Consider the following 26,953-nt stretch of genomic DNA (forward strand, 5'->3'; position numbering starts at 1 on the left):
GAGAAATATGTAATATGGTGCCCACAATTCCCAATCCCAAAATTGCTACAGAAGGACACCATTGTTGATGGTATTAAAAGCTGCTGAGAAATCAAGAGCACAAGAGTATACATGCTACCTTCTTCACCGGTTATAGACAAGCATAACCATGGTTGTATTCATACTGAATTCCAACTTGAAACCCAAGTGCAATGTGTCTAGAAACCTTCTCACTCCAGGGTCTTCTGGAAATGCACCCCCATCTACTTCTTCCCTAAAAGATTGGAGAAAGGGTCTATCTAAAATAGTTAGGTCCAGGGATGACCTCTTCAGGAGGCGGTACACCACATTTCCTACAGACTGCCACAGAGGTGGGTTGCTCCCAGTTTGGCCTGGATCGGATGAACCGGTAGTGGCGGCAGCAGGAGGCTCCGCCCACCTGTCCAGGTGCTTCTGCGCATGCGCAGAAGTATTGCGCGTGCACACAAGCATGCACAAAAAAACAGGTAGTAAAAAAATAGAAACCCACCCCTGGGCTGCCAGCAGTACCAACCTCTCAATGAGGCCAACACCACCACATAGAACAACTGACCCTGTCATCTTCATGAGCTAGAAAATCCAACAAACAGCCTACCAAGTAGTACATAGAATCCTATTCAATTCCTCAAAAATCATCCCAAATCACATCACTAGACTGTATCTCTGGCATCTCTTCTAAATCTGTCCAGTTGGAATCCAACTTTTCTGCCAAACAGCCAGAATATATCTCACAGCAGCACATCCAATGTCCTGTCTGTATCCAACAGCTCATCCTACTAGATAGTTGCCAGTGGATACACTGATAGATCTTTCATCACCCTTATACCCTTGGTTAGTAGACTCATTCTTGGTTTTCCTCCAATGGGGCTTTAGATCCCAGAGCTTCTCCGAAAACTAAATAACATTCCAGGAACAATCCAATCCAAAGCTCTGGGGTGACAGGGGTCAAAATCGGAAACATTGTTTAAAATCTTTTTAAACAGGATGTCTCTGAGACATTTTCTTCTTTTTAAGATGGGTGGCATTCAACTATCCACAGATATGTTTTAAAATTACATGAATATATGCAACTTGTTTTTCAAATTACTTTAGGCACATATTTATGGATGAGGGAGGGCAACATAATGTTGAAAGCATTGAATCAGATCCACAGTAGGTTTAGACGAATATTGAGTACTTGAAATTTTAGAATGAGTACTACTTCTCAGAGACTAAAGCAGGAGGAGCCCTTGCATCTCCATGTAAATAGAGAATTGGAAGATTGGAGTATCCCAACCAATAAGTGAAGACAAATATTCAAATATCATTGGAATGCTCTAGGAATTGGCCATTTCTGAAGGCTACCCCAGCAAGAAGGCTGAGAAAAATGAGGCAAATATAAAGTGCGTGGTATTTTGATGTAGGCCCTGTGTTGCATTAACATCTTATGTGTACTATAACTAATACAGCTGTAAATGCTATATTAAAGCAGTGGACTTTGTGACAAGTAAAAGTCATATAGCCGAAATCTCCAGTGTGATATTGAACCCAGGCCACTGAGATCAACACGAAGATGAAAATAGAATTCAGAAATAACTAATGAATGATTTTAGAACAACAATAACCAGAGGTTGAATTCAATGCTTTCTGTATTAACCGCTCTTTTTGGATAAGTCTTTTTTAGAAAAAATTAATATGTTTTAATTGGTATCTCACAAGATATCTCAGTTTTTCTAATTGTGTGACAAAAGGTAAAAAAATTTCAGAGGATAACTACATACCTAAAACATGGAATTTGACAATTTGACTGCATAAATGATTCTCTTTAGTCCTTACTATGGCTAAGACAGCGCTAATATTTTAGCAGTGGAAAAATAAATTATGGTTCTATTTAGTCAATGAATTGAAAACCTGCTTGCACTTGCCACTTATGAGCAGATTACCTATGGCGACAGACATTGTATAGACAAGTGCAATGAAATATGGAACTCATTTATGCAGAATACAGGAGGTACAAAAAAGCTAGTCATATAAATATATTAGAAATATATGCATGTCCTTGAATAATATTTGCATTAGGCAAGTATATATTGAATAAAAACTGTATATTGTTATAACTCACATATCATTTCTTTCTTTGTCATATTTTTTGCAGTTTTTTGTTAAAGCCCTTCTTTGTGCTCTTTTTTTTCTTCTCTTTCACAATGTACGCATCTCCATCACTCTTACCTTTGTGTTTTTCTATTTTTGTCTCTTTTTGTGTTGTTAATTTTAAAAAAATAGAGATAAATAGAAATGGGAACCTTCTGTTATTCTTGAGGCCTTGAATGGCATTTGGTTCGGTTCTGTTGAGATTGTTTCAGAAAGAGGGTTTTTCATTGGAAATTGTAGCTTTAGCATGCTATGCTTTCTACACTGCAGACTGTAAAATCTGTTACTTGGAAAAGGTAGTATCAGATCTCTGGTTCTTGGCTACCATTGACTATCATTGCTCTTCTACAATGTCTACTGTAGGAGAGAGACGGGGGAGATGAGAATGAAAGCATGTCATACAGATCTTGGACTCAGTCATAACAAAAACGTAACCATCTGGATATTTTGTCAACACTGTCATTTCTGCTGGTGAATCGGTAAGCGCACTTATAGAAGAGTTCTGTCTATGAGCAGCATTTTCTATTCCTGCTTTACTTAGCAGTAGGTTACCATCTGTGATCTAAAATGGTTAATTTATCTGAGCAGCTTTGCCATTTTACACAACTTACACGGCCGCCTATCACCTACAACGACTCCCTATATTTCATGTATTGTCTCACAGAAAAGCTAAGTAGTCATAACTTTGAATCTAGCTATCCCTTCAGAATGAATATTTTTATCAATCTATACTGTATTGTAGCTTAACTTTTTGATACGATGAGATTAATAAAACAAACAAAAAGTGTGGGAGATTTTCTTCTGTTAAAAAAAAAAGCATGACATGGCTGTACTAGATTGTTTAAGTTTACTTTTTCCTCCCCAATTTCTTTCTATTCTAAAAACAAAAAAAAATGCATCTTCAATCCTGAAGTCATATACGTTGACTTAATTAAATACTGTTTTATAACAATCAAATGAAACCTAAGAAACCATACAAAACTTTTATCAGATACACCCTGTGCTTTTCCAATTATTATTTTCAGCCATCACATATTTTTAAACCACTGTCATCTCCCTTCAATATATTTATTTTTATGAACTTTTACTCAGCTTCAGTATTTGATAGATGTTTGGATCAGAGGTCCTTTATTACTCCTTGCATGTATTGTGATGGTGATATTACTTTTATTTAGTAAATAATTTTCAAAAACAAAGTACAATAGAATTCACTAAGAAAATGAGACAGTTTGGTAACTCGTGTTTGGGAAGTTACTAAATCAAACTAATGAAAGCAAAATTCTTTAGGAAACATGGGACATGAAAGACAAGAGACAACCACTAACAGTAGAGCACCTAAAGTATTACTTTCCATTTTTAAATAAGTCATAGTTATTCAGACATTATGCTTTGCCCTCAAAGTTTGGTCCTCAGGTGATATATGCATTAAAGGATTGACTTACATGGCAAATTCTTTGTTGAGATCTTAATATGTAATAAAGTACACATGGGTTATTTTTAAAGCAGTATTGGTTCAAAGAAAATGTTTTCTCCTATTTTACTGTGTTCTGAGCCTGTCCTGAATCTATGGCTAACAGAATTATCCTGTGATCTTATATATATATTTGTATTATTTTCCCTTTAAAAAACTCATATATATTTATTATTTATTTATTTATTTATTACTTGAACTTATTAGTCGCCCCCTCTCCCCACAGGGACTCGGGGCGACGTACAAAGGTATTATATAGCGTATAGAGGAGGTAAGAATAAATAAATAAGTTACAATACTTAAAAAGTTAAAACCCCAGTGAAATTAACCCTTAAAAACTAAAATTACAATTAAAAATGCCCTGGGCTGGGGAGGTTGTAGAGTTATGCCAGGTCAGCTAGTCGAAACAGGTAGGTTTTCAGCTTCATACGGAAGGAGCGAAGGTCGGTTGTAGTTCTGATGTCTGGGGGGAGGTCATTCCAAAGGGTGGGGCCCACTACAGAGAAGGCCCTACTTCTGGGCGCTGCCCTCTGGCACTCTCTGGAGGACGGCACCCGGAGTAGTCCCTCTCTGTGTGAGTGGACGGGTCGCAGGGATGTATGGGGCAGGACGCGATCCCGCAGGTAACTAGGCCCTGTGCCATGGAGCGCTTTGAAGGTGGTAACCAATACCTTGAAGCGCACCCGGTAGACCACAGGAAGCCAGTGCAGCTCGCGCAGGATAGGTGTTATATGGGAGAACCTCGATCTCCCCATAATTACCCGCGCGGCTGCATTCTGGACCAACTGCAGTCTCCGGGTGCACCTCAAGGGGAGCCCCATGTAGAGAGCATTACAGTAGTCCAGGCGAGACGTCACCAGCGCGTGAGTGACTGTACGCAAGGCCTCCCGGTCCAAAAGGGGCCGCAACTGGTGCACCAGGCGAACCTGGTGGAACGCCCCTCTCGCCACGGCTGTCACATGATCTTCCATAGACAGCCGGGCATCAAGGAGGACGCCCAAATTGCGTGCCCCTTCCACCGGGGCTAATTGATCATCTCCGATGGTCAGCGATGGCATATGCTGGTTGAACCGGGAAGCCGGAAGCCACAGCCACTCTGTCTTGGAGGGGTTGAGCCTGAGCCTGTTGTCATCCATCCAGACCCGTACGGCTTCCAGACATCGGGACATCACTTCAACAGCCTCGTTGGGGTGGTTTGGGGTGGAAATGTACAGCTGAGTGTCATCAGCATACAGATGGTATCCCACCCCAAAACCACGGATGATCTCACCCAGCGGCTTCATATATATGTTGAACAGGAGAGGCGAGAGGATCGAGCCCTGTGGGACCCCACAGATAAGGGGCCTCGCGGTCGACCTCTCCTCTCCTGCCAACACACATTGCGTCCGGCCAGAGAGGTAGGAGCGGAACCATCGTAATACGGTGCCCCCGACCCCCAACCCCTCCAGACGGCGCAATAGGATACCATGGTCGATGGTATCGAAGGCCGCCGAGAGGTCTAATAGGACAAGGATGGAGGAACAACCCCCATCCTTTGCCCTCCAGAGATCATCCACCAACGCGACCAAGGCTGTCTCCGTGCTGTGACCGGGCCGGAAGCCGGACTGGCGCGGGTCTAGATAATCAGCTTCTTCTAGGTGACGCGGAAACTGCTGAGCCACCACACTCTCAACAACCTTCGCTAAGAAAGGAAGGTTGGAGACAGGACGGTAATTTGCTAGCTCCGTTGAGTCCAGAGAAGGCTTCTTGAGCAGGGGCCTCACCACCGCCTCTTTCAAGGCGGCTGGTAAAAGGCCCTCACCCAGCGAAGCGTTCACCAGCTCCAGTAGCCAGCCTCGTGAGCCCTCCCAGGAGGCCAGTACCAACCAGGAGGGACACGGGTCCAATAAACATGTAGTGGCTCGCAGTCGCCCGCGCAACCTGTCTAAATCTTCGGTGACAACAGGGTCAAACTCCTCCCAGCATGGTCTCTCAAGACTAGCTTCAGACGTCCCCACTGGAGCACTGAGGTGGGTCCATCCCCTTCGGATCCGATCGATTTTATCCTGCAGGAACTCTCCAAATTCCTCTGCCCGGCCCAGTAATGGGGGGTCCCGCTGCCCCTGTGACAAAAGGGAGCGGGTCACCCGAAACAGGGCGGCAGGGCGGTTCTCCGCGGATGCTATAAGGGTGGCACAATACTGACGTTTGGCCACTCTTATTGCCACAAGGTAAGTCCTTACGTAGGCTCTTACTTGTGCTCGGTCGGATTCGGAGCGGGAGGACCTCCACTTGCTCTCTAGGCGTCTCCTAAGGCGTTTCATTGCCCTTAGCTCCCCGTTAAACCAGGGGGCCCGGGTAGATCGTGGCCGTCGAAGAGGCCGCAAAGGCGCCACCCGGTCTAAGGCACCGGCGGCCGCATTATTCCAAGCGGCTACCAGGTCCTCTGCCCGGGGGTGGGGCAGGTCTGCAGGAGGTGGCCCAAGCTCTGCCTGGAACCTATCTGGCTCCATCAGACGCCTGGGGCGGAACCATCTGGGATAGTCTGGTTCCGCCTCCCCGCGGTGGGGAGCAGCGCCAGGGAAGTCCAGCTGGAGAAGTGAGTGATCTGACCATGACAGGGGCGTGATGACTAAATTCCCTCTTCCCAGATCACTCGTCCACTGGTCGGAGACAAACACAAGATCAAGTATATGGCCTCTCTCGTGTGTGGGGTCCTGAACTACTTGAGTCAGATCCATGGCTGTCATGGAGGCCATGAATTCCCGGGCTGCCCCGGATGCCTCTCCCGTCGATGGCAGGTTAAAGTCCCCCATCACTAATAGCTTGGGGGTTTCAACCGCCATCTCCATGATCCGCTCGAGGAGCCCGGGCAGGGCCGCTGATGTATGGCGGGGAGCCAGGTATACTATCAACAGGCCCAGCTGACTCCCTGGGCCCCATTTCACACCCAGAGACTCACAACCAGAAATCTGCGACACAGTGAATTCCCTCGGTGCCAAATCTTCCCGGATGATTATCGCTACCCCACCACCCCTACCTTGGGCCCGTGGCTGGTGGAATACACGGTAACCTGGAGGGCACATTTCCCTGAGGGGCAACCCCCCCTCTGGGCCCAGCCAGGTTTCCGTTATTCCTGCGAGGTCCGGCTCCCCCTCTGTGATCAAGTCACTGATGAGGGGGGCCTTATTAATCACGGACCTCGCATTACATAACATCAGCCTAAGGCCCAGGTTCTGCCGATCCTGTCCACCTAGCCTATCCCATGTGTGTGTGTATGAGAGAGAGAGAGAGAGAGAGAGAGAGAGAGAGAGGGAGGGAGGGAGGGAGGGAGGGAGGGAGGGAGGGAGAGAGAGAGAGAGAGAGAGAAGAATTAGATACATATTTTTATAGTGGATAATAAGATCACATGTAGATGGGATTTATATTAATAAAATATAAAGTATCTAAAACTATGAATAAATTAAAAAGAAAAAAAAAACTCAAAGGGAAGTTTTTGAACCACTAGAGAGAGAGAAAATAATATAGAAATACTTGTAAAAAATATGTGTGCAGTATACCTATTGATAAAGGGGGAAATATTTATCATCATGTTTGAATAGGCTTGCTTAGAGCAAGTGTTTTTTCCATCATTCAATATCCATTCATCTATGCTGCCATCTAGAGTTCATTGTCAAATATAAGGAAAGAAATGAAGCCAGGAAAGCAAAAATAATATCCACATAATAGTTATTAAAAATGTAAATCATATTTTTATAGAAATGATAAAAGGTCCTGGTTTGGAATAACATTCGGTGGTAGAAACCAGTTATACGTTATTTTCCCTTTGCTTAGTGACAGAACTGCAGAAAGAAGTACGGTATGTTGTTTTATTGAGTTGATAAATTGTATAGAGTTATAGTAAACCACAGGTAATTGATCCAAGCAGAGTCACATCTTGGCATTTTTAATGTCTTTCAAATTGACAGAAACTGTTTGGCTGATTTTCAGTGAAAGTTTGAAAAAGCATGCTTATCTTTTTCTTCGTCGGGAAAATTCTACAAATGCAAAAGAAGGAGGAAACATATGAGGTAACCAACATTGATATCCAAAATGCAGCTTGGAAAATCAGCTAACCTGCCAATCTTTAGTATGTAATTTTGAACAGCAGATGTGTGATTTAACTTAACTTTTTGATTAAATATTTCTTGCTATAGGTGGAATGGAATTACAGATTTCAGCAACAACGGTAATAAAATGGTAGTCTTTAATGTTATTTTCAGAAGTCTATATTAAGGACAGAGTGTGTGCGTGCGTGTGTGTGTGCGTGTGTGTATTTATGTATTAAAACTATATGCCACCCTTCTCCCTTTTGCAATAACTCTGGGTTGCTGCAAAAGGAATAAAAATATTTTTACAAGATAATGCAAAAAAATTAAAATTTATAAAGATTAAATAAAGACTAAAAACCAAAGGCAGGCCACATGGGGAGGAGATATCCTCTCTCTCCCCCATAAGTCACCATCACCATTACGCAACCCTATTATGGCTCTAGCCCAAGTTTTAAGAAGTGGGGGGGGGGCTGACCTCGCCTCCAGAGTAAGAATAATTCAAAGAGCAGGGGATACAGCAGAAAAGGTTCTTCTCCTAGATCCTGCCAGCTGAAATTCTTTGGTAGACCTTTTCCGTTGGAACGAATGGAACAAGCCAATCCCATTGGGACGAGACAGCTCCTTAAATACTTTCGACTCATGCTATGAAGGACTCTCCATATTTCCCTAAACTCCACACACTCCCCAAAATAGTAGCATTTGTTTATCCACATTTCCTTCCTTTTCCTTTTTCCTTTCACACTGATTTTGGAAGCTAGATATTTAAAAAATAAATCTTAGGCATGAAGACAAAAAGGTAAAATGTTTATTATTTCTCATTATCCAGTGTAAAATTCCTACCGCCTCATGGCTATTTCTTTCAGATGGAGAAATCTGTTCACAGCTTATAAACCTTTCCAGAAAATTATCGTTATCCAGCTTTATTTTTTCACTATAAACTACAGTACTCTGCATGCTTTTATCTTTATTCTGCATGTACCTTTACTTTTTGGATGGTGGCACTATGTTCTGTCCACTTCAGTTGGCAGGGAATGTTCAGACAACCAGTCATCAATTGTCTCTGACATTCAGTGATTGCCCTTACCTGTTTGCACCTGATAATAGATGGCTCCGGGAGCAGACTTTTCTTTTTTAAAGAAAGCTTTCTATAAAAAGACAAGGAAAGAACATACCAGCAGTTTACTTCTTCTATCCATAATCCTTATACTTGTTTATTATCATCTCAACATAAACTTTAGCTGCTTTGCACTGAAAGAAGACAAGCAGTATGATTGAATAAGTGTCTACACAAATAAATATCTGGGAGATACTACCCACAAATAAATAAATAAATCCTCTCACCAGGAAGAGTGAAGAACCAAGAAATGCTTAAATATCTGAATAATGTTGGGTATGACCTGCTTTTGAAGAAAAAAATTGCATGGAAGAATTATACATACAAATATTGGACTATGCAGTGCTATCAGGCTCAAGCCCAAAAATAACACTATGAAATCCAGCTACTTTTTTTATTTATTTACATCTAACAGAGACAGAATCTTGCCAGAGTAAAGCTATTACCTTCTAATTTAATAGATCTATTCTGTGAGACTCCAAGGTGTGGCTACTCTGAACCTCTATCTCCCCAATCCAGTTCAGGATTGCACAGACCAGAGGTAGTATTCTGCCAGTTCACACCAGTTTAGGCGAACTGGTAGTGGCAGTGACAAGAGGCTCCGCCTATCCACCCAGTCGTCATTAAGGATCTTCTGCATATGCTCCCACTACCGAACCGGTAGTGAAGATAAGAGGATACCATTACTGGCACAGACCCTTATTTTGGGCTTCTCTCTGGTGTGTACAACCTTCTCCCTAGGAAACTCTTGCTGAGATTCCCTCCCTCCCAATTCTCCAGATGAACATCCCACCATAACTGCACTCTGTTGCCACCATCAGGGACTCAATAAATTGTCAGTAAATGGGGTATTCCAATGGCACAGAGAGAGAGAGAGAGAGAGAGAGAGAGAGAGAACCCCAGCCATACAGAAGACCTCTGTGTTTATCAATTCTAAAATAATTATATCTACTAAGTTGAAAGCAGTTTACGTGGGCAGGCCAAGACAGCTGTAAAAACAAATTAATTAAAATGTCATTTCCTGAACTGCTTTGGATGTCACCTAAATAGCCCCTTTACTCATCCTATTATAAGCAGCACCTGGCTATTAACAATTTCACAGGTCATTTCTTCTTACTAAATAATATCCTCTTCCCTTTTGTTTATCTGTGGTGTCTTCAAGGCAACCTTTCTACAATCAGCCTTTTTTTCAGAGTTCAAAGCAGTACTGCTTCATCTAATCAGGTTTCTTAAAATGGGAAACAAATGTAAATACAGGTAGCCTTACAATTGCCTAAAGGAGGAAAGTCACTTGAATTATCTGCAATTCTGCAAGTGCTTTCAAAAGCTACAGGGCAGCCATGAAATGACTGAACTAGGGATTCAATAAATAAGGTCTGTATATTCTAGGAATATTACGATGGTCAGAGAAGACTGTAATTGGCTTTAAATAAATGTGGCATTTATTTAAGGGATGTGGGATTTATTTAAGGCTAAGACACTGAGCTTGTCAATCAGAAAGGTTGGCGGTTTGAATCCCTAGCACTGCATAACAGAGTGAGCTCCCGTTACTTGCTCCAGCTTCTGGCAACCTAGCAGTTCAAAAGCATGTAAAAATGCAAGTAGAAAAATAGGGACCACCTTTGGTGAGAAGGTAACAGCGCTCCATGCGCCTTCGGCATTTTGTCATGCCGGCCACATGACCACGGAGACACCTTCGGACAGTGCTGGATCTTTGGCTTTGAAACAGTGATGAGCACTGCCCCCTAGAGTTGGGAACAACTAGCACATATGTGCGAGGGGAACTTTTACCCTTACCTTTAATGTGGCATTAATAAAAACAAGAGAAAATGATCCGGGGGAGCAAATTACAAAACAAAAAAACCAAAGAAAAATTACTCCCCACACACACTTTTCCCAATTTCAATTTGTCCCATGTGTTTGCAAACCTCAATTTGTTCTCAAAACTATCCGTTCTGGTTGTTACCCCCTCCCCCGTCCCCATTTTACACAAAACTGTAATTTAGAAAAATAACTCTTATTTTTAGAAGAATATTAAAATGTGAAAAACAAGTTTGAATTAATAAGTAACTGAAATGAACATAAGTCCCTTGATATCTCAGATCGCTTAGCTCACAGCATGTGTTCCAGATAGAAAGTTAGAAATATCCATTTTCAAGTTAATTCTTCATATAAAACAGTTTTTTCTTCCTCTTTCTAAACCACTCCGATGCAGCGTTACAACAAAATATAATAAATCAAGTGCAAAGTTTATCTGGAAATATGCAAAAAGGTTTGATTTCAAAAAGACAAAAAATAAAATAATTACCTAAAAGTTTACGATTTTTCAATTCAGTGGAACATATATTATGCTTTCTATCCCTTTTCTACAAGAAAAGTAAAGAAAAACAAAGACACAGAGAAGTGTTGCACACAAAACAGTTGTATGCATATAAATTAATAAAAAACCTATCAAAAAAGCAGTTGTATGCAGCATGTATGCAGTACCTATCAACAGTATCTATCAAGGGTACATTGCATTAAATGTTTAGTTGCTAAGCTAAATTATCAACTGTAGTATCATTGTGATATTATTTTCTCATACTTGTCATTTAGCAGTATTTTCTCTTTTTTTTTCCAAAGGCCTCATTTTATTGGAAACTATTCATATATTAATACTAAGGTCTTTTCTGCTGTCCAAGTCCATTTAGCTGGGCAAGTTTGTTTGTTTATTTACAATTCAATACAATACAATAGCAGAGTTGAAAGGGATCTTGGAGGTCTTCTAGTCCAACCCCCTGCCTAGGCAGGAAACCCTATACCGTTTCCGACAAATGGCTATTCAACATCTTCTTAAAGACTTCAAGTGTTGGGGCATTCACAACTTCTGGAGGCAAGATGTTCCACTGATTAATTGTTCTAACTGTCAGGAAGTTTCTCCTCAGTTCTAAGTTGCTTCTCTCCTTGATTAGTTTCCACCCATTGCTTCTTGTTCTACCCTCAGGTGCCTTGGAAAATAGTTTGACTCCCTCTTCTTTGTGGCAACCCCTGAGATATTGGAACACTGCTATCATGTCTCCCCTAATCCTTCTTTCTATTAAACTAGACCTACCCAGTTCCTGCAACCGTTCTTCATATGTTTTAGTCTCCAGTCCCCTAATCATCTTTGTTACTCTTCTCTGCACTCTTTCTAGAGTCTCCACTATATATAATCTATTATTATCTTAATAAGTGCAACAACAGCCTTTCACCCTAATTCAAACTTATTCAAAGGCTGGAACAGAACTTTATTTTGAAGAGAATTATGAAATTCACCTAACACAGGAAAAGAATCCAGTTTCATTTTTCGTGGCTTCATCATCCGGGAGCGCCGACAACATTTCTGCCTCCGCAGCTCCCAGGCGCGGCCGGAGGGCTGTATATAATATTATTTATTTATCAGCACAAATACAACACAAATATAAAAAGGCAACATTAAAAATAAAAATATGGGTTTCTGTCTGGATGGTTTTCTGTGATGAGCCGAATGACAGAAAGAGGGAGTAGTGAGCTCCCTCCCATATTTGGGCATACCAGGGGTTGTAACACAAATACATACCTATTTCCCTGGCCTTCCTGATAAGGAAGAGAGCCTGTGGCTTAGTGGCAATTACATCGGCCTGGTATGCAATACAGCCCTGGTTCGAGTCCCAGTAAGGGTATGGCTAGCTGATGAGAGCTAAATAGCTTGAAATGGATCCATACTAGTCTCCCTTTATTTATTTATCAGCACAAATACAACACATAGTATATAATATTATATACTATTATTTCATGAAGAGAGGTGAGGCTCTGCCTCCCTTGCCTCCCCTGACCGCACGTCCTTGGCTAAGAGAAAATGACATGACTGTGTGGACATAAAGGCACATCCTGAGGCAGATGCCATCTAATGCTCATCTACTATTCAAATCCCAGCCAACAGCATCACCACAATAGGTTCCCAGGATTGCAGTAGTGGTATTCTGTTTCATTCAATAACAGACAAGAAGGCCCTTGATAAAAACAGGACAGGAAGGAAATGATCCAACATTGTGGGTTAAGGTGTCTCGGAACTGAAGCAGAGAAATGGGCACCTTACCCAACATTTAGAAACCAAAGGGTTAAATGGGACATAATGAACTGAAATACAGGTAGTCCTCGACTTACAACAGTTCATTTAGTGACCATTCAAAGTTATAACGGCACTGAAAAAAGTGACTTATGACCATTTTTTCATATTTACGACCTTTGAAGCATCCCCATGATCATGTGATCAAAATTCAGATGCTTGGCAACTGGTTCATACTTATGACCGTTGCTGTGTCCCAAGGTCATGTGATCATCGTTTGCAACCTTTTTACAAGCAAAATCAGTAGGGAATCCAGTTCCACTTAACAACTAGGTCACTCACTTATCAACTGAAATGATTCACTTAACAACTGTCATAAGAAAGGTTAAAAGGGGGGCAACTCCCTTAACAAATGTCTCGCATAACAATAGAAATGTTGGGCTCAAAAGTTTGTGGTCATAAGTTGAGGAGTACAGTTGGAGTTGTTCAAAAAACATTTTAGAGTTTATTAGTCCCTCCAGCTGGGTCTGGTGGGAACTTCATTCCCTTGAGAGGGTATTTGTGATCTGGGAGTACTCCTAGATTCATAGCTGTGAGTAAAAGTTTGAACGTATAAAAATATTGACATCTTGGGTGGCAATATGATCAATCATGCCACAAAAATGGCACAAGCAATCATTTGAAGGTAAAAATATTTTTGCCCAAACATTCCTTTTTAAAGTGTTACAGCCAATTTAAATAACAAAACATGTTATTTTGCTTACTTATAGCTGCCAAAGACTTAGATGGCAAGAAGCTAAAAGAAAGAGACTTGGCATATTTACATATAAGAAGTAGACTATCCTATTTCCCACCAAAAAAAACCCGAGATCTGCCCTAAATAATAGGGTCTTGATTTAAAAAAAAGTCCCCTTGAAGCAATGCTTAGATGCCATGTTTCTTTGTGATTGGTAATCTAATCTAGGATATACACATGAATGCATGTCAAAGGACCCCCGATAGTACTGAAAGATTTATTTTGAGAGATGGGATTAAAGGATTGTGTTAATACTGTTGACAGTGATCAAAATAAACTGGGTTGATCTCTTTTCGAATGATTCAGTATTTATGGGCTCTCTCCCTCCCACCTCTCGTATTCAGGAAAAGATTATCTATGCCCTGAAAAAAATCCAGGTCTTAAAATATACTCACAGGTAGTCCTCAATTTAGGACGAGACAGTCACCATTCAAAGTTAAGACCTCCCCTCTTCTCCTCATCTCTTGTCACCGATGGTTTGAACTTGGACCTGTCAGGAAAAAGAAAGAAAGCAAACTCTGAAGCGTAAAAGAAACCCTAAAGCCCAAATACAATACAGGCAGTCCTCGACTTAGGACCAAAATTTCTGTTCTTTAGCAAGACATTTGTTAAGTGAGTTTTACCCCATTTTACAACATTTCTTGCCACAGTGGTTAATGAATCACTGCAGTTGTTACGTTAGTCACACACAGAGGTGGGATTCACTTACCTTCCCTACCAGTTTGCAAATGTGAGCGTGCGCACTTCGCTTGCACCCCCGCGTCTGCGCATGTGCATCGCCTTCTGTGCATGTGCAGTGCTTGTGCATTACACCGGGAGAGCGGGCAGAGCCTCCTGCAGCTGTCACTACCGATTCACCTGACCCAGAGAGAACTGGCTGAATACCACCTCTGGTTACATGGTTGTTAAATGACCTTCCACATTGACCTTCCTGATCAGAAAGACATACAAGGGGATTACATGACCTTGAGACACTGCAACCGTCATAAATATGAGTCTGTTGCCAAGCACTGAATTTTGTTCACATGACCATGGGGATGCTGCAATGGTCGTAAGTGTGAAAAATGGTCGTAAGTCACTTTTTTCAGTGGAGTTGTAACTTTGAATGGTCATTAAATGAACTGTTGTAAATTGAGGACTACCTGTATTTCAGTTCATTATGTCCCATTTAACTACCTGTAACCTGCCTTGCATCTTGGTAATAATTTCATCTCACATCATTTCTTTTAGCATTTTTGTTAAGATAGAATATCCTAGCAATGTTGGCTCCACATTGTTTTCTTGTAATATTGGCAGCAAATTGCATTTAGTAATATATATTATATCAGCAATACTGTATATATGAAGTGTGTATGGAGTGTATATGAACTTGAGTACTTGAATTTGTTTTAACTTCCCTCTGAGCTGCGATTTCGCTGAATGAGCTTTTTGCCAAGGACAGATCAAGTTTGACCCTAGGTATGAATTAGCTAAAATATGCTAAAAGAATTGGCAGTAAATTTATTAATTAAGATTGTCATCCAATGCAGAAGCCATTGAAGCATACAACTGAACTAAATTAATAAATCATTGCTTAGCTCCTAACAGAATGACACCGCTTTCTATATTAAATTCTAATATAGCAGTTCAGATCTGGTTTAAACTTGATTAAATCAAATACTGTCCAGCTTCCTGTATTTGGAGCAGTATTTGGGGAAGGGGGATTTTGAGGATTTTAGGGGAAGGAGGGGAACTTTTTTACACAAAGTCATTCAAACTTTTATATCTTATGACCTTGTACATTATTTGCTTCTTTCTTTCATGTCTGTCAATTCAATAACTTAGATTTACATTATTCAGTTTATTTCCTGATTCCAGCAATCAACTTCAATCCAGCCACTTCAAATCTTCAATCACTGAAAACTGTGTTTCTATGGTAAAATTTGAAAAGTGTGTCATTGTCTATTCTATTGACAGTATATATTATTAGAAATGGAAAATATTGTGATTGAAAAACCAGTCTTTCTGATGTTAGAAAAAGTTGTTTCATCTAAATGTAGATCTAAGGATTTTTTCTCTGTTTCTCACTGTAATTTTTGTTATTAGTGAAAGGAAAGGTGGAATTGTTATGAGTGCTGAGAAGGCTAAATAATATGTTCTCTTTTTGTGCCCTATTTGTTTTTGTTTTGTTTTTTGTCTGTTCAAATATCTGGTAACTTTCTCCAGGCTTGAACGGATCATATGTAGGATATCTTGGTATTGTAAACTATTTTAGTTTCCCATAATGCCTTTTTAATTTTTACACAAGCTTAGAGAGTAAGGAGCATTCCGAGGGATAACTGCATGAACTATATGAAGTGCTGAATTACAAAATAAATTTTAAGTGCTATATAAGAAATTAATAAAATGAATAAACTGTTCACTTCACTGCCCCATTAAACTGATATCATCCAAGGAGAGCTCATTGCCACAACCTTTTTTTAAAGACGTTTCGCTTCTCATCCAAGAAGTTTCTTCAGCTCTGACCGGATAGTGGGGAATGGAAGATTTATATTCCTTGCAGACAGCTGGTAATTTGCACCCTTTAGAGCAAATTGTGCAGCCCGCTGACAGGCATTATACATCATTTAACATAACACAATCATTTATGTGTTCACTCAACAATGAAAGTTTCCTGCATTTGGCAGAGGTAGCAAGTACTTTGCTAACCTTGCCTGGAATCAGAAACTAGGTATGATCAAGCCTGAACAGCTATTAGATGGGGAAACACTTAGAAAATCCAGGACTACATGTTGGAAGTGGTAATTCTCCAGAAAAAGACCATGACATATCTGTTAGATCTGGGCAACGAGAGACAGACTGCGGACACGACGTGACTTAACAGCTCTTTATTAGTAATAGTAGTGATCCAGCTTGCTCTGTGGTCAGGGGGTTCCCCTTTTATAGGGATCGGGTACGCCCCTCGACCAATCAGAACGATACCTGTTTCCCGCTGTAGCAGCGGACCAGAGGGGAGACTTGCCACGATATATGCTAATATCTAACACCCCTCCCCTCCTAGACGGAACGTTGCGGTAGGTAACATAGTCTTTTAGGTATGTTGGGGGTTGTCTTACTTGGGAGGAACGTCGTGGTTCTGGTTGGTCAGAATTGGTTTCCGGATCGGATGCTTTTCCCGTTCCGCGTTCGGGAGGTTTCGTACCCTCGTTGCTAGGGCGTTCCGGAGTCTGCTCGGTTGCGTTGCCTGGGGGTTGCTCTGCTTCGTGCGTGCTTTCTTGTCCCGAGCTTGGTTCGCAGGTGTCGTAGTTTTCTATGATGAGGCTCTCGCGTGGCTGACTCTCTGTAGGCAGGAAAATCTCGTCTTCGTTTCGAAGGTCTGAGTGCGCTAGGCGACCCCGAAGTTGATCGATGTGCCTTTTCCAGTTCCGCCCATCTTCCAGTTCCAGCAGATACGATCGTGGACCCGTGATGCCAATGACCTTTGCCGGCATCCACAATGTTCCCCTGCATAGTTGTGGGCGTATACTGAATCCCCTATGCTAAAAGACCGAATTTTGCTTGTGGAGTCTGGGCGAGCTGTGGCAGAGTAATTTGGGTGAAGACGGTCCAGGTGAGACCGTAGACGGCGGCCCATGAATAGTTCAGCGGGGCTCCTACCCGTCGTTGCACTTGGGGTGATATGCTGAATTAAAAGGTAATGATCAATGCGTGTTTGCCAATCACCTGGACCCATCCTAGCGAGGGCCTCTTTTGCGAATCGTACCATTCTCTCCGCCTGTCCATTTGATGCCGAATGGAATGGCGCGACGAGGGCGTGCCGAATTCCCTGACCTGCTAGATATGTCTCAAATTGCATGGCCGTGAACTGGGGCCCGTTATCGGAGACCAGGAGGCCGGGCAGGCCATGGGTGGCGAAAAGTCGCCGTAGAACCTTAATGACTGCCTCTGCCGTGGTTGAAGTCATTAGGACTACATCTAGCCACTTTGAGTATGCATCCACAACTATAAGGAAAGTCTGACCTTGGAATGGCCCTGCGAAATCGATGTGTATTCGCGACCAGGGTGCTTTAGGTTTCTCCCATTCTGTGGCGGGCGCTTCCGGGGGTGCTGGTCTCGATTCCTGGCATGGGTCGCAAGTGGCCACCCACTCCTCTATTTCTTTGTCCATGTTTGGCCACCAAACGTAACTTCTTGCTAACGCCTTCATTCTAACAATCCCCGGATGACCCACATGTAAAGCATCTAATACATTCCTTCGTAAAACATACGGAATAACAACTCGATCCCCCCACAATAAACAACCTTGTAACACTGAGAGTTCGTCCCGTTTTGACCAAAACATTTTGAATTCCGGGCCCACGTTGCCCTTCGGCCACCTCCTCCAAACCCAAGTTTGAACTTGCTTTATTACATTGTCTTTAGAGGAGAACCTTGCAACGTCGTATGAAGAAACCGGTCCAGAGTCCAAACAGTCAATGAGCAATACCGGTACTTCTGGAGTGGGGTCTGGCAGAATGTCAGGTAATGGGCAACGGCTGAGTGCGTCTGCGTGTCCAAGAGTGGAGCCCGGTCGATGAATCAATTTGTATGAGTACGCAGCCAGGAAAACAGTCCACCTGGTCATGCGTGGAGAAAGGGAGACCGGAGTGGGGCGGTTTCCCGCCAAAAGTTCCAACAACGGTTTGTGATCTGGAATTAGTTCAAAATCGCGGCCGTAGAGGTATTTGTGGAAACGCTTTACTCCAGCTACAGCAGCCAGCGCTTCCCTGTCCATTTGGCTGTAATTCCTTTCGGCCGATGAAAGAGTTCTGGAGTAGAAGGCGATGGGTGCTTCTTTTCCGTCGGGCATCCTGTGGCTGAGGACTGCTCCAACTCCGAAGGGTGATGCGTCGCAGGTCAACACCAGCGGTAGGGTCTGGCTGTATTGGACAAGCAGTGAGTCAGTGGTGAGCAGGCGCTTTACCCCGGCGAAAGTTGCAGCTTCGGATCGTCCCCATTTCCATGGTGCGTTCCTCTGGAGTAGACGGTGTAGTGGCTCAGCAACGGTCGCCTTCTGCCTCAGAAAAACGCTGTAGAAGTTAAGTAGTCCGAGGAAAGCCTGCAACTCGGTCTGATTTCGTGGTGTGGGGGCGTCCCAGATCGCCTTAATTTTCTTTGAAGTGGGGTGTATTCCCTGACCATCGATTCTATAACCCAGGAATTCTACGCTAGGCACGTTAATTTGGCATTTTTCCTTTTTAAGGCGGAGACCCTTTTCTCTGATTCTGGCCAAAACAGTTCTGACTCTTTTATTTAATTGCTCCTCGTTTGCAGCGGACACCAAGATGTCGTCAAAATAGGGGACGACTCCCGGTATCCCTTGCAAAAGTCATTCCATGACGCTCTGGAACAGTCCTGGGGCAATACTCACACCGAGTTGTAGCCGGTTGCATTTGAATGCTCCTCTATGCGTCACTATAGTTTGAGCCTCCGCTGTGGCGCTATCAACTGGCAGTTGCTGGTAAGCTTGTGCCATGTCTAACTTAGCAAATACCTTTCCTGGCCCCAACGAGTGCAATAAGTGCTGTACTACAGGCACAGGGTATGCGCTCTGTTGTAGCGCGACATTAATTGTGCATTTATAGTCTGCGCAGATGCGGACTGATCCGTCTGGTTTGACTGGGGTCACAATGGGTGTTTCCCAGCGCGCGTGATCTACCGGCTCAAGGATTCCTTGCTCCACTAACTTATCTATTTCCTTATCTATTTTTGGGCGGAGTGCAAAAGGCACTTGTCTCGGTTTAAGTCGGATTGGCGCCACTTTGTGGTCTAAATTGAATGATATTGGTTTACCCACATACTTACCAAGACCGGGGCTGAACACATCCTCGAACTCCTTAAAAATCTGTTCAGCGCTGCTGTTTCTCACGGCGTTGATTCCGGTGACTTCTAACCCCAGGGCTTCAAACCAATCAAGCCCCAGAAGGTTCTGTAATGGCGCGCTGGCGATGGTCACGGGCAGCTGGGCTTCGATGTCCTTGAAACGGATGTGGAATGTGCCTTGGCCCACGATGGGGACTTGGTTCCCCTGGTAGTCTCGTAGCAGGACTTCTGGAGCGCGTAGTTGGCTCTTTCTGAGGCTAGGGATAGCCTGTTTCATGGATGCCCATGAAATAATCGTCAGGGTCGATCCTGTGTCAACTTCTAGCTCGCAGGGTGAGCCCTCCAAGAGGACTGTGACTCTCAGCCTTTTTGGCCGCTTAGGGCGGACCTGATGTATTGTGGTGAGATACGTTCGCAACTCCTCTCTCTGGGTCAACTCTATCTCATCGTCTACATCCTGAAAATACTCTCGTTGAGCGTCTTGATAGAACGCTCTTTCAGCTCTTTGTGTGTATTCTCTCTGGGGATACGCTCGCTCAGCTCCTTGTGAGTAATCTCTCTGGGGATACGCTCGTTCAGCTCTTTGGAAATTTTCTCTCTGGGTAAACACTTGTGGATTTCTCTCTGGGCGCCCTTTTTGATTTCGCCAAGCCCCTGGATTGGGCTTCTGTTGGCGGTACATGGGTGGCTGCCGTGAGGCAGGGACTCCGCTCCGGCACACTCGTGCGATGTGCCCAAGTTTGTTGCAGTGCGAACAAACAACGTTCCTGAACCTACAAGTAGACCTGGGGTGATTCCCTCCGCAGCTTGCGCAGGGCGGCAAACGGAATCCGGGTCTCCCCCCAGGCCTCAAGTGACTGCTCTGCATCAGGTGACTGTCCTCGAACTCGGGATTCTCGTAGTCGGGGCTTGTGTCCTCGTAGTGTACTCTGGTTTGTCTTGGCTGGTTTACGTTGGCCCCTCGTTGTATGGTCACCGATGATTTCTCCGCTGACTCTGATGCTCTTGCTTCGTTTAGCGCTATCTGTAGGGTTAAATTCGGGTTTGCCAACAGCTTCTTTTGTAGCGAAATGTCTCTTAACCCACAGATGAGCTGCGCTAAGATGTGCTCGTCCAGATCCCTGAACTCGCAGTGAGTTGCTGCTTTTCGTAGGGCTGCAACATATTGATTTATGGATTCTCCCGCCTTCTGGTTCCTCGTGTTGAATTCCTTGCGGCAGACATGGCGGGAAGGTTTTGGCGCGTAATGAGTTTGCAGAGCCTGTTGCAACGCCGTCCACGATACTGCCTGTATTGGAGTAGGCGCGGTGAGGTCTCTGGCCGTATTGAAGACTTCCTTTCCGCAGTAGCCGAGGAAGATGTTTTTCTTCCTCGCGTTGGTGATCCCCGTGTATTCGTTCGCTTCGAGGAAACACTCGAAACGAATCATGAAGGCTTCCCATTCGTCGTTTGCTGGGTCGAAAGGAGCAGGGGGAGCATGCATCGCCATCTTCTCTGTTTGAATTTGCCGCGCTGCGGTGATCTGAGATGGCTGCCGGAATTTCTGCCGAATTCCTGGGCTGGATCAAATCCGGAGATTCTGGAGGTAGCGTTCTTCGTCCTATCTGCCTCTCGATCCCACCTTCGTCGCCAATGTTAGATCTGGGCAACGAGAGACAGACTGCGGACACGACGTGACTTAACAGCTCTTTATTAGTAATAGTAGTGATCCAGCTTGCTCTGTGGTCGGAGGGTTCCCCTTTTATAGGGATCGGGTACGCCCCTCGACCAATCAGAACGATACCTGTTTCCCGCTGTAGCAGCGGACCAGAGGGGAGACTTGCCACGATATATGCTAATATCTAACAATATCACTTGTACATTTCTGTCAAGCAAAACTACATGGACTGGCACCAGACATAAAACTTGATTTGAAGGAGACTGTACTACTTCTACATATTTAGGATATCTACAAACATACCCTTTGTTCTGGCTCATTTCCATGTCCCTCTCCAGTCCTGTTGTGGAGCAGCACTTACTTATTGCCAATTTACCCGCAACACATCAGAAATCGCCAGGATCCCTTAGGTCAACTTGCATTTCAGCTTCTGGGCTCTTCCCTCTCGCTCCACCTATCTATCTATGTATCTATCCCTATGTTCGGACATTATCATTTCCACAGCTTAACCGCTGTCCTTCTCAGTTGTGTTTTGCAAACGCTAACACAGCCTGGAGGGAGAAAGATTCCGTCTCGCGTTGTTGTCGTTGTTGGATTATTGTTGTTTTTGTTTCTTGGGGGGGAGGGGTATTTTGTATTTTTTAGCTTTCTGCTATAGGTCAGCTGGGTGGAATGACTACAAGTTAGCTCCCATGGAGTTCTCCACCTGTCAATATCGAATCTAACAAGATCTTAGACTTAACAGAATAACAGCTGGAAGGGACCTTGTAGGTCATTTAGTCCAGCCCCTGACCAAGCAGGAGACCCTACCTTATTTATTTATTTATTTATTTATTTATTTATTTATTTATTTATTTATTTATTTATTTGTTTATTTATTTATTTATTTCTGTCTATCTTTCCAATCTGAGTTTTGGGGAAAAGAAAACGTCGTGCGAAGGAACCTTTTCCAATAGAGCTACAACTTTACGACGATTGTCTTAAGGCACTCAGAAGCTGGGAGTGCGTGTGTCTGTGTGTATGCAATCCTTTGTTCCGGACCAGCAAGTTGTTTTAAGTTAACAATGTTTTTATTAGTTTATAATATAACATACAAAGAAAATACAAAAGAAAATAGTAGGGAAGGTAGGGAAAGGGGGAAAGTGAGGAAAAGCAAGGGGGGGGAGAAAAAAAGTTGTTTCTCGAACATCGTGAAATGCATATTGGTTTTTAAAAAAGATTTAATTCCAATAGGATTGCAATATACGGAGACGGCTTTCTCCATTTACTTTTAAAAGCCTTCCAAGGGGCAGCGTATTTTCGCAAATGCCCCACAGCAATCAAAAGGGTAAGTCTATCTGGTTTTTACACGCAGCCACGACCACGGGTCAGATTTCCTCAGGTTTCCGATTCGGGATAAGAAAAACTCAAAAGAAGCGATTGGCCCGCATCTCCGCCCTAACAGACCATCTCTCCTGCAGGTGGCGCTGTCACCGACCGAAGCGCGTTTATAATGCGAAGACGTGAGGAATATTGTTCCTGCTCGCGGCCGGTCGCTGGGAAGGCTTCGTTGAGCTGACGTGTGACTTTCGAAGCCTTCTTTTGGACACGCCCCTTTCCCCCTGCTCCGTCGTCTCTCCACCCTCCCCCGACCAGACCCGGGGCTGCGATGGCCGCTACGTGGGAAGAAATCCTCAAGTTGTCCCAGCAGTTTCAATCCACTCAGTTCGCCCAGGCGACCCAGAGGTGAGAGGAACGTACTAGGTGGGCGGAGCGAGGAAGAAGCCCCCCCCCGCTTTACGCTCGCTGTACTCACAAATACACGTCGCCCCCGCCCCCCAGCGACGCTTTTCCAATGCTCTGTTGCACCTTAACTTTCTGTCCCATGTCAGGACCGTAAAGCTTATGGAAGAAGCGGCGCGTCATTCCCGCTTTTAATAAAAGGGGAGGCTTCTGAACAAATCTACCGTAATCTCTCAATTAGAGCTGCCCCTTTTTGGCTTCCTTTCAAAAGCATCACCTGCATCCCATACTTGACTGCTGTTATCATGTGATGATTGGGATGATTTTTCCCTTGCCAGGAACTAAACAAACATGGTTTTCTTCATGCCAGGAACTAAAGAAACAATCAAGGGATTTGCTTAGATTTTCCTGCAAGCCTACTATCAAAGGGATAAACCCAGGTCTACAAAAACAAAAATTCTGCCTACATATATCTGTATTTATCTATTTAGCATGTCAGGGTTTCCTTTCTGCACTTTATGGAAGGTGCATGAAATTTACCAGTGTAGCCTTCCTGTCTGAAACATGTTTATAGGGGAAAGAGCTTTCCTGGTGACATGTTCAACACTTGAAGTACCAGTTTCTTTTGCAGACTGCACTATTCTCATAGAGAAACACGTTTTTAAAGACCAAAATAATGTATCTTCTGAATTTACGGTCACAAAAATTGTTAATAATGGTTTCCAATGGCATAAGAAAGCACTGTAAAAAAAACTGTTTTTCCTGGCAGGTAGATGTTAGAACAGGAGACGCGATGGCTCAGTGGCTAAAATGCTGAGCTTGTCGATAAGAAAGGTTGGCGGTTCGAATCCCTAGCTCTGCATAACAGAGTGAGCTCCCGTTACTTGTCCCAGCTTCTGCCAACCTAGCAGTTCAAAAGCACGTAAAAATGCAAGTAGAAAAATAGGAACCACCTTTGGTGGGAAGGTAACAGCGTTCCATGCGCCTTCGGCATTTAGTCATGCCAGCTACATGACCATGGAAATGTCTTTGGACAGCGCTGGCTCTTCAGCTTTGAAACAGAGATGAACACCGCCCCCTAGAGTTGTGAATGACTAGCACATATGTGCGAGGGGAACCTTTACCTTAGATGTTGGAACAGATGGATATCTGAAGCTTATAAATAAACAATTTGTCATTCCCCTATTAAAGGATAAAAAGAGAGTTCAGATCCTTGTAAAACAAAAGTCTTTAAGTTTTTACCAGATACTTAATTTATTTATGTTAGAATTTTGATAAATATTAGTACAGTGCAACGCTTTGGACTCAATTACAGATAAGAACATTGGAGTGCATGGGGATGCAGATGTAGAACATGTAACTCCTTAAAAGGACTGGAAAGAAAGCCACATAAATTTTGGAAAAGATGCAGTTGTCATAAAGAGTTGCATGATTGTATTGCATTGGGTCCCCACATTCTGAAGTATCTATGGGGAACTTAATCTAATCCAAACTACCTACATCTATCCATGATATCTTTAACATACAGAATTTAATTATAAAGTTGAGGATTCCATGATACTTCCAATGTATATATTCATAGCAGGTCACATTTTTGTAAATTGTCACATTAACGGTTATTTTACTTCAAACTCTGGATGGATGGATCAACTCCCAAAATATTTTGTGATGGACATATTGTTTGGAGAATTCTAAAAACTGTCTATTGTTTGAAGAATACCTAGATTGAGAACAGTTATTTCATTTTATTACAATTATCATGAAGTATATTATGAACTGGGCCCATAGCTGCCTATGAAAAGAGTGACTAAAACTGACTGTCATACTATTCCTGTTAACAATTGCATAGCTTGTATAACAGAAAAAAAGGATGTTATAAAAAAATTGTGGTGATAAAGTTACTTAATTCATCAGGATTCTTGAAACAGAATTTTGGGGAAATGAAGTTACAATAATAATAAGCATTGGGAAAATCAACTTTCATAAAATCCTACTTGGATGAATATATAAAAACTGGTTTTAAAAGTGTAAAATAGTAGTATTCATGATTTATATTTAAAATGTATTTCATATAGTAATTGTAGATTCTGTAGAATTTTCAAAGCACTGGATGCTGAATTTCTGATAAGTTGGATACTGGAAGTTTGATAGAAAATAGACAAGAAGGTCCAGACCTAAATTATAGGCAGCTTTGAACTTTTAATGTTTCACTGAGTAGCACATATCACAATGCTGCTGTGCACATTTTTGACAGATAGTACCAGTACTGACATAATCCTAATTTAACCTAAACCATGGGACATTATTTACAAAAAATAAATTATTGAAAATGTTTAAAATTACACAGATATAAGTGGGTATTATGTGGATTCTATATGTGTAGAGAAAATTATTCTAACAAATATATCTAAAATATAGATTGCTGATATATCTGTACAATATATTACAGGAAGTCCTTATTTAGTAATCATAATTACTTCTAGCAATTTGGTCGTTACAGGTAGCACTTGCTGCGTGATAATTATGTGACAGTGACTATGCTGATGATTTTACTTCAGCTGTCATTTGCTTTACAGCTTCAGAAGGATACAACCCCAAACAGCCAGCTAAACCCAAATATTGGGAAAATTTCCAGAGCCCAACTCACAAGGATACTGGATAAAAGGGCAAATGTCCTTTTTCCTCACTCCCCACCATTTGGAATGCTCAAAACAAGCATTAGAATAATGAGCAAGAAGAGAATTAATGTTTCTATTTAAATTCATTGTAGAGGAAAGGATTACAAGAGAGTAACCAGGCGGACAATGGAGTATATACACTGAAAGAAATGTACTTTAAAGTCTGCTGCTTGCCTAGCCTTCTCACACTTCCTGCCACCAGCTGTTTAAGAGGCCAAAAAACCTTTAGTATGAAACTGATTAAGGATTGGTCAATTTCAAGCAGCAGCTGTCCTGGAGAGATTTAATCAACTAATTAAGCTCATACAGCTGAGCTTGTTAACTTGCAATAGAGATGCATTATGCTGTAGAAAAAAGTAGCTGAGGAAGAGGGAGCTTGTTCCATAAAGGGGGGCGGGAAGTTGCTAAGGCATAGGACAATATAAATTAACTGACTGTAATATTGAATACATGAGGAGAGAGACTGCAAGTATTGTAAATGTAGGCATTGGTTGCAAAGTAACTTTAATCACCATCATAACCGAATATGTGCTTTCTGAAACAGTTGCTAAATGAGGACTACCTGTCGTGGCAAAATGACACATTTAAGGTCAGATATTTAGGATTATATGCAAATTCTCTCCATCTGTTCTTTCAATATACAGACTGTCAGAACGTAATTGCATAGAGATTGTTTCTAAGTTAATTGCTGAAAAACAGTTGGATGTAGTACATACTCTTGATGGAAAAGAGTATATCACTCCTGCACAGATTAGCAAAGAAATACGTGATGAACTTCATATTCGTGGTGGTAAGTGTCCATTGATATAATTTTCAAAATTTGACATAATTTGTTAAGTTGTTAAATATCACTTATTTTTTAAAGGTGTTACTGAAATGTGTATCTTTCTTATTTAGGCATTGCATAATAAGAATTTTAAAACTGAAATCATGGTACAGTGCCTAATAATAGATACTGAGATTCTACAAGCTGTATTTCCAGTATAAAAATTCATTTTTCCTGAGAGAGTACTTGAATTTAGCAAGAGAAACATTTTAGACATTTCAGTTCTAAAAGCATTAGCCAAAATTCTAACAATACTTTTTGTTTAAATTTATGTTGAACACTAAACATCTCTATTCAGAAATCTCATTGAGTTCAATGACATTTCCCATCAGGTAAATCCCTTTTGTCAAGCTATATATTGCTTGGCTAATGTAATGCTCAATGGTCATTCCTTAGAAGGTATGGCAAGAAAAGTATTTTTATATGGATTTCAAGCGCAGAATTCCTCTCTGGTGGAAAATTACATATCTGTATTGAATAGAGCCATTAAAAAATTCATTGGACACAGTTTTTTTTAAATCATTGCATTAGTTCACTGATATTTTATCCATGAAGTGAATAAAA

At 42.2% G+C, this 26,953-nt stretch overlaps 1 protein-coding gene across 1 annotated transcript in view; it reads left to right on the top strand.

Moving 5' to 3' along the window:
• The first annotated feature begins 22,729 nt into the window (after positions 1–22,729).
• Positions 22,730–26,953, top strand: part of UFL1 (UFM1 specific ligase 1) — a 35,095-nt gene continuing 30,871 nt past the window's right edge. Inside the window, exons 1-2 of the mRNA XM_081944942.1 lie at positions 22,730–22,888; positions 26,208–26,353. Of these exons, the coding sequence (XP_081801068.1) occupies positions 22,812–22,888; positions 26,208–26,353 (223 nt within the window). The 5' untranslated portion in view covers positions 22,730–22,811. The remainder of the gene's footprint in view (positions 22,889–26,207; positions 26,354–26,953) is intronic.

The sequence above is a fragment of the Natrix helvetica genome (assembly GCF_964273705.1).
Source record: "Natrix helvetica genome assembly, chromosome: 2".
Classification (NCBI taxonomy): Eukaryota; Metazoa; Chordata; class Lepidosauria; order Squamata; family Natricidae; genus Natrix; species Natrix helvetica.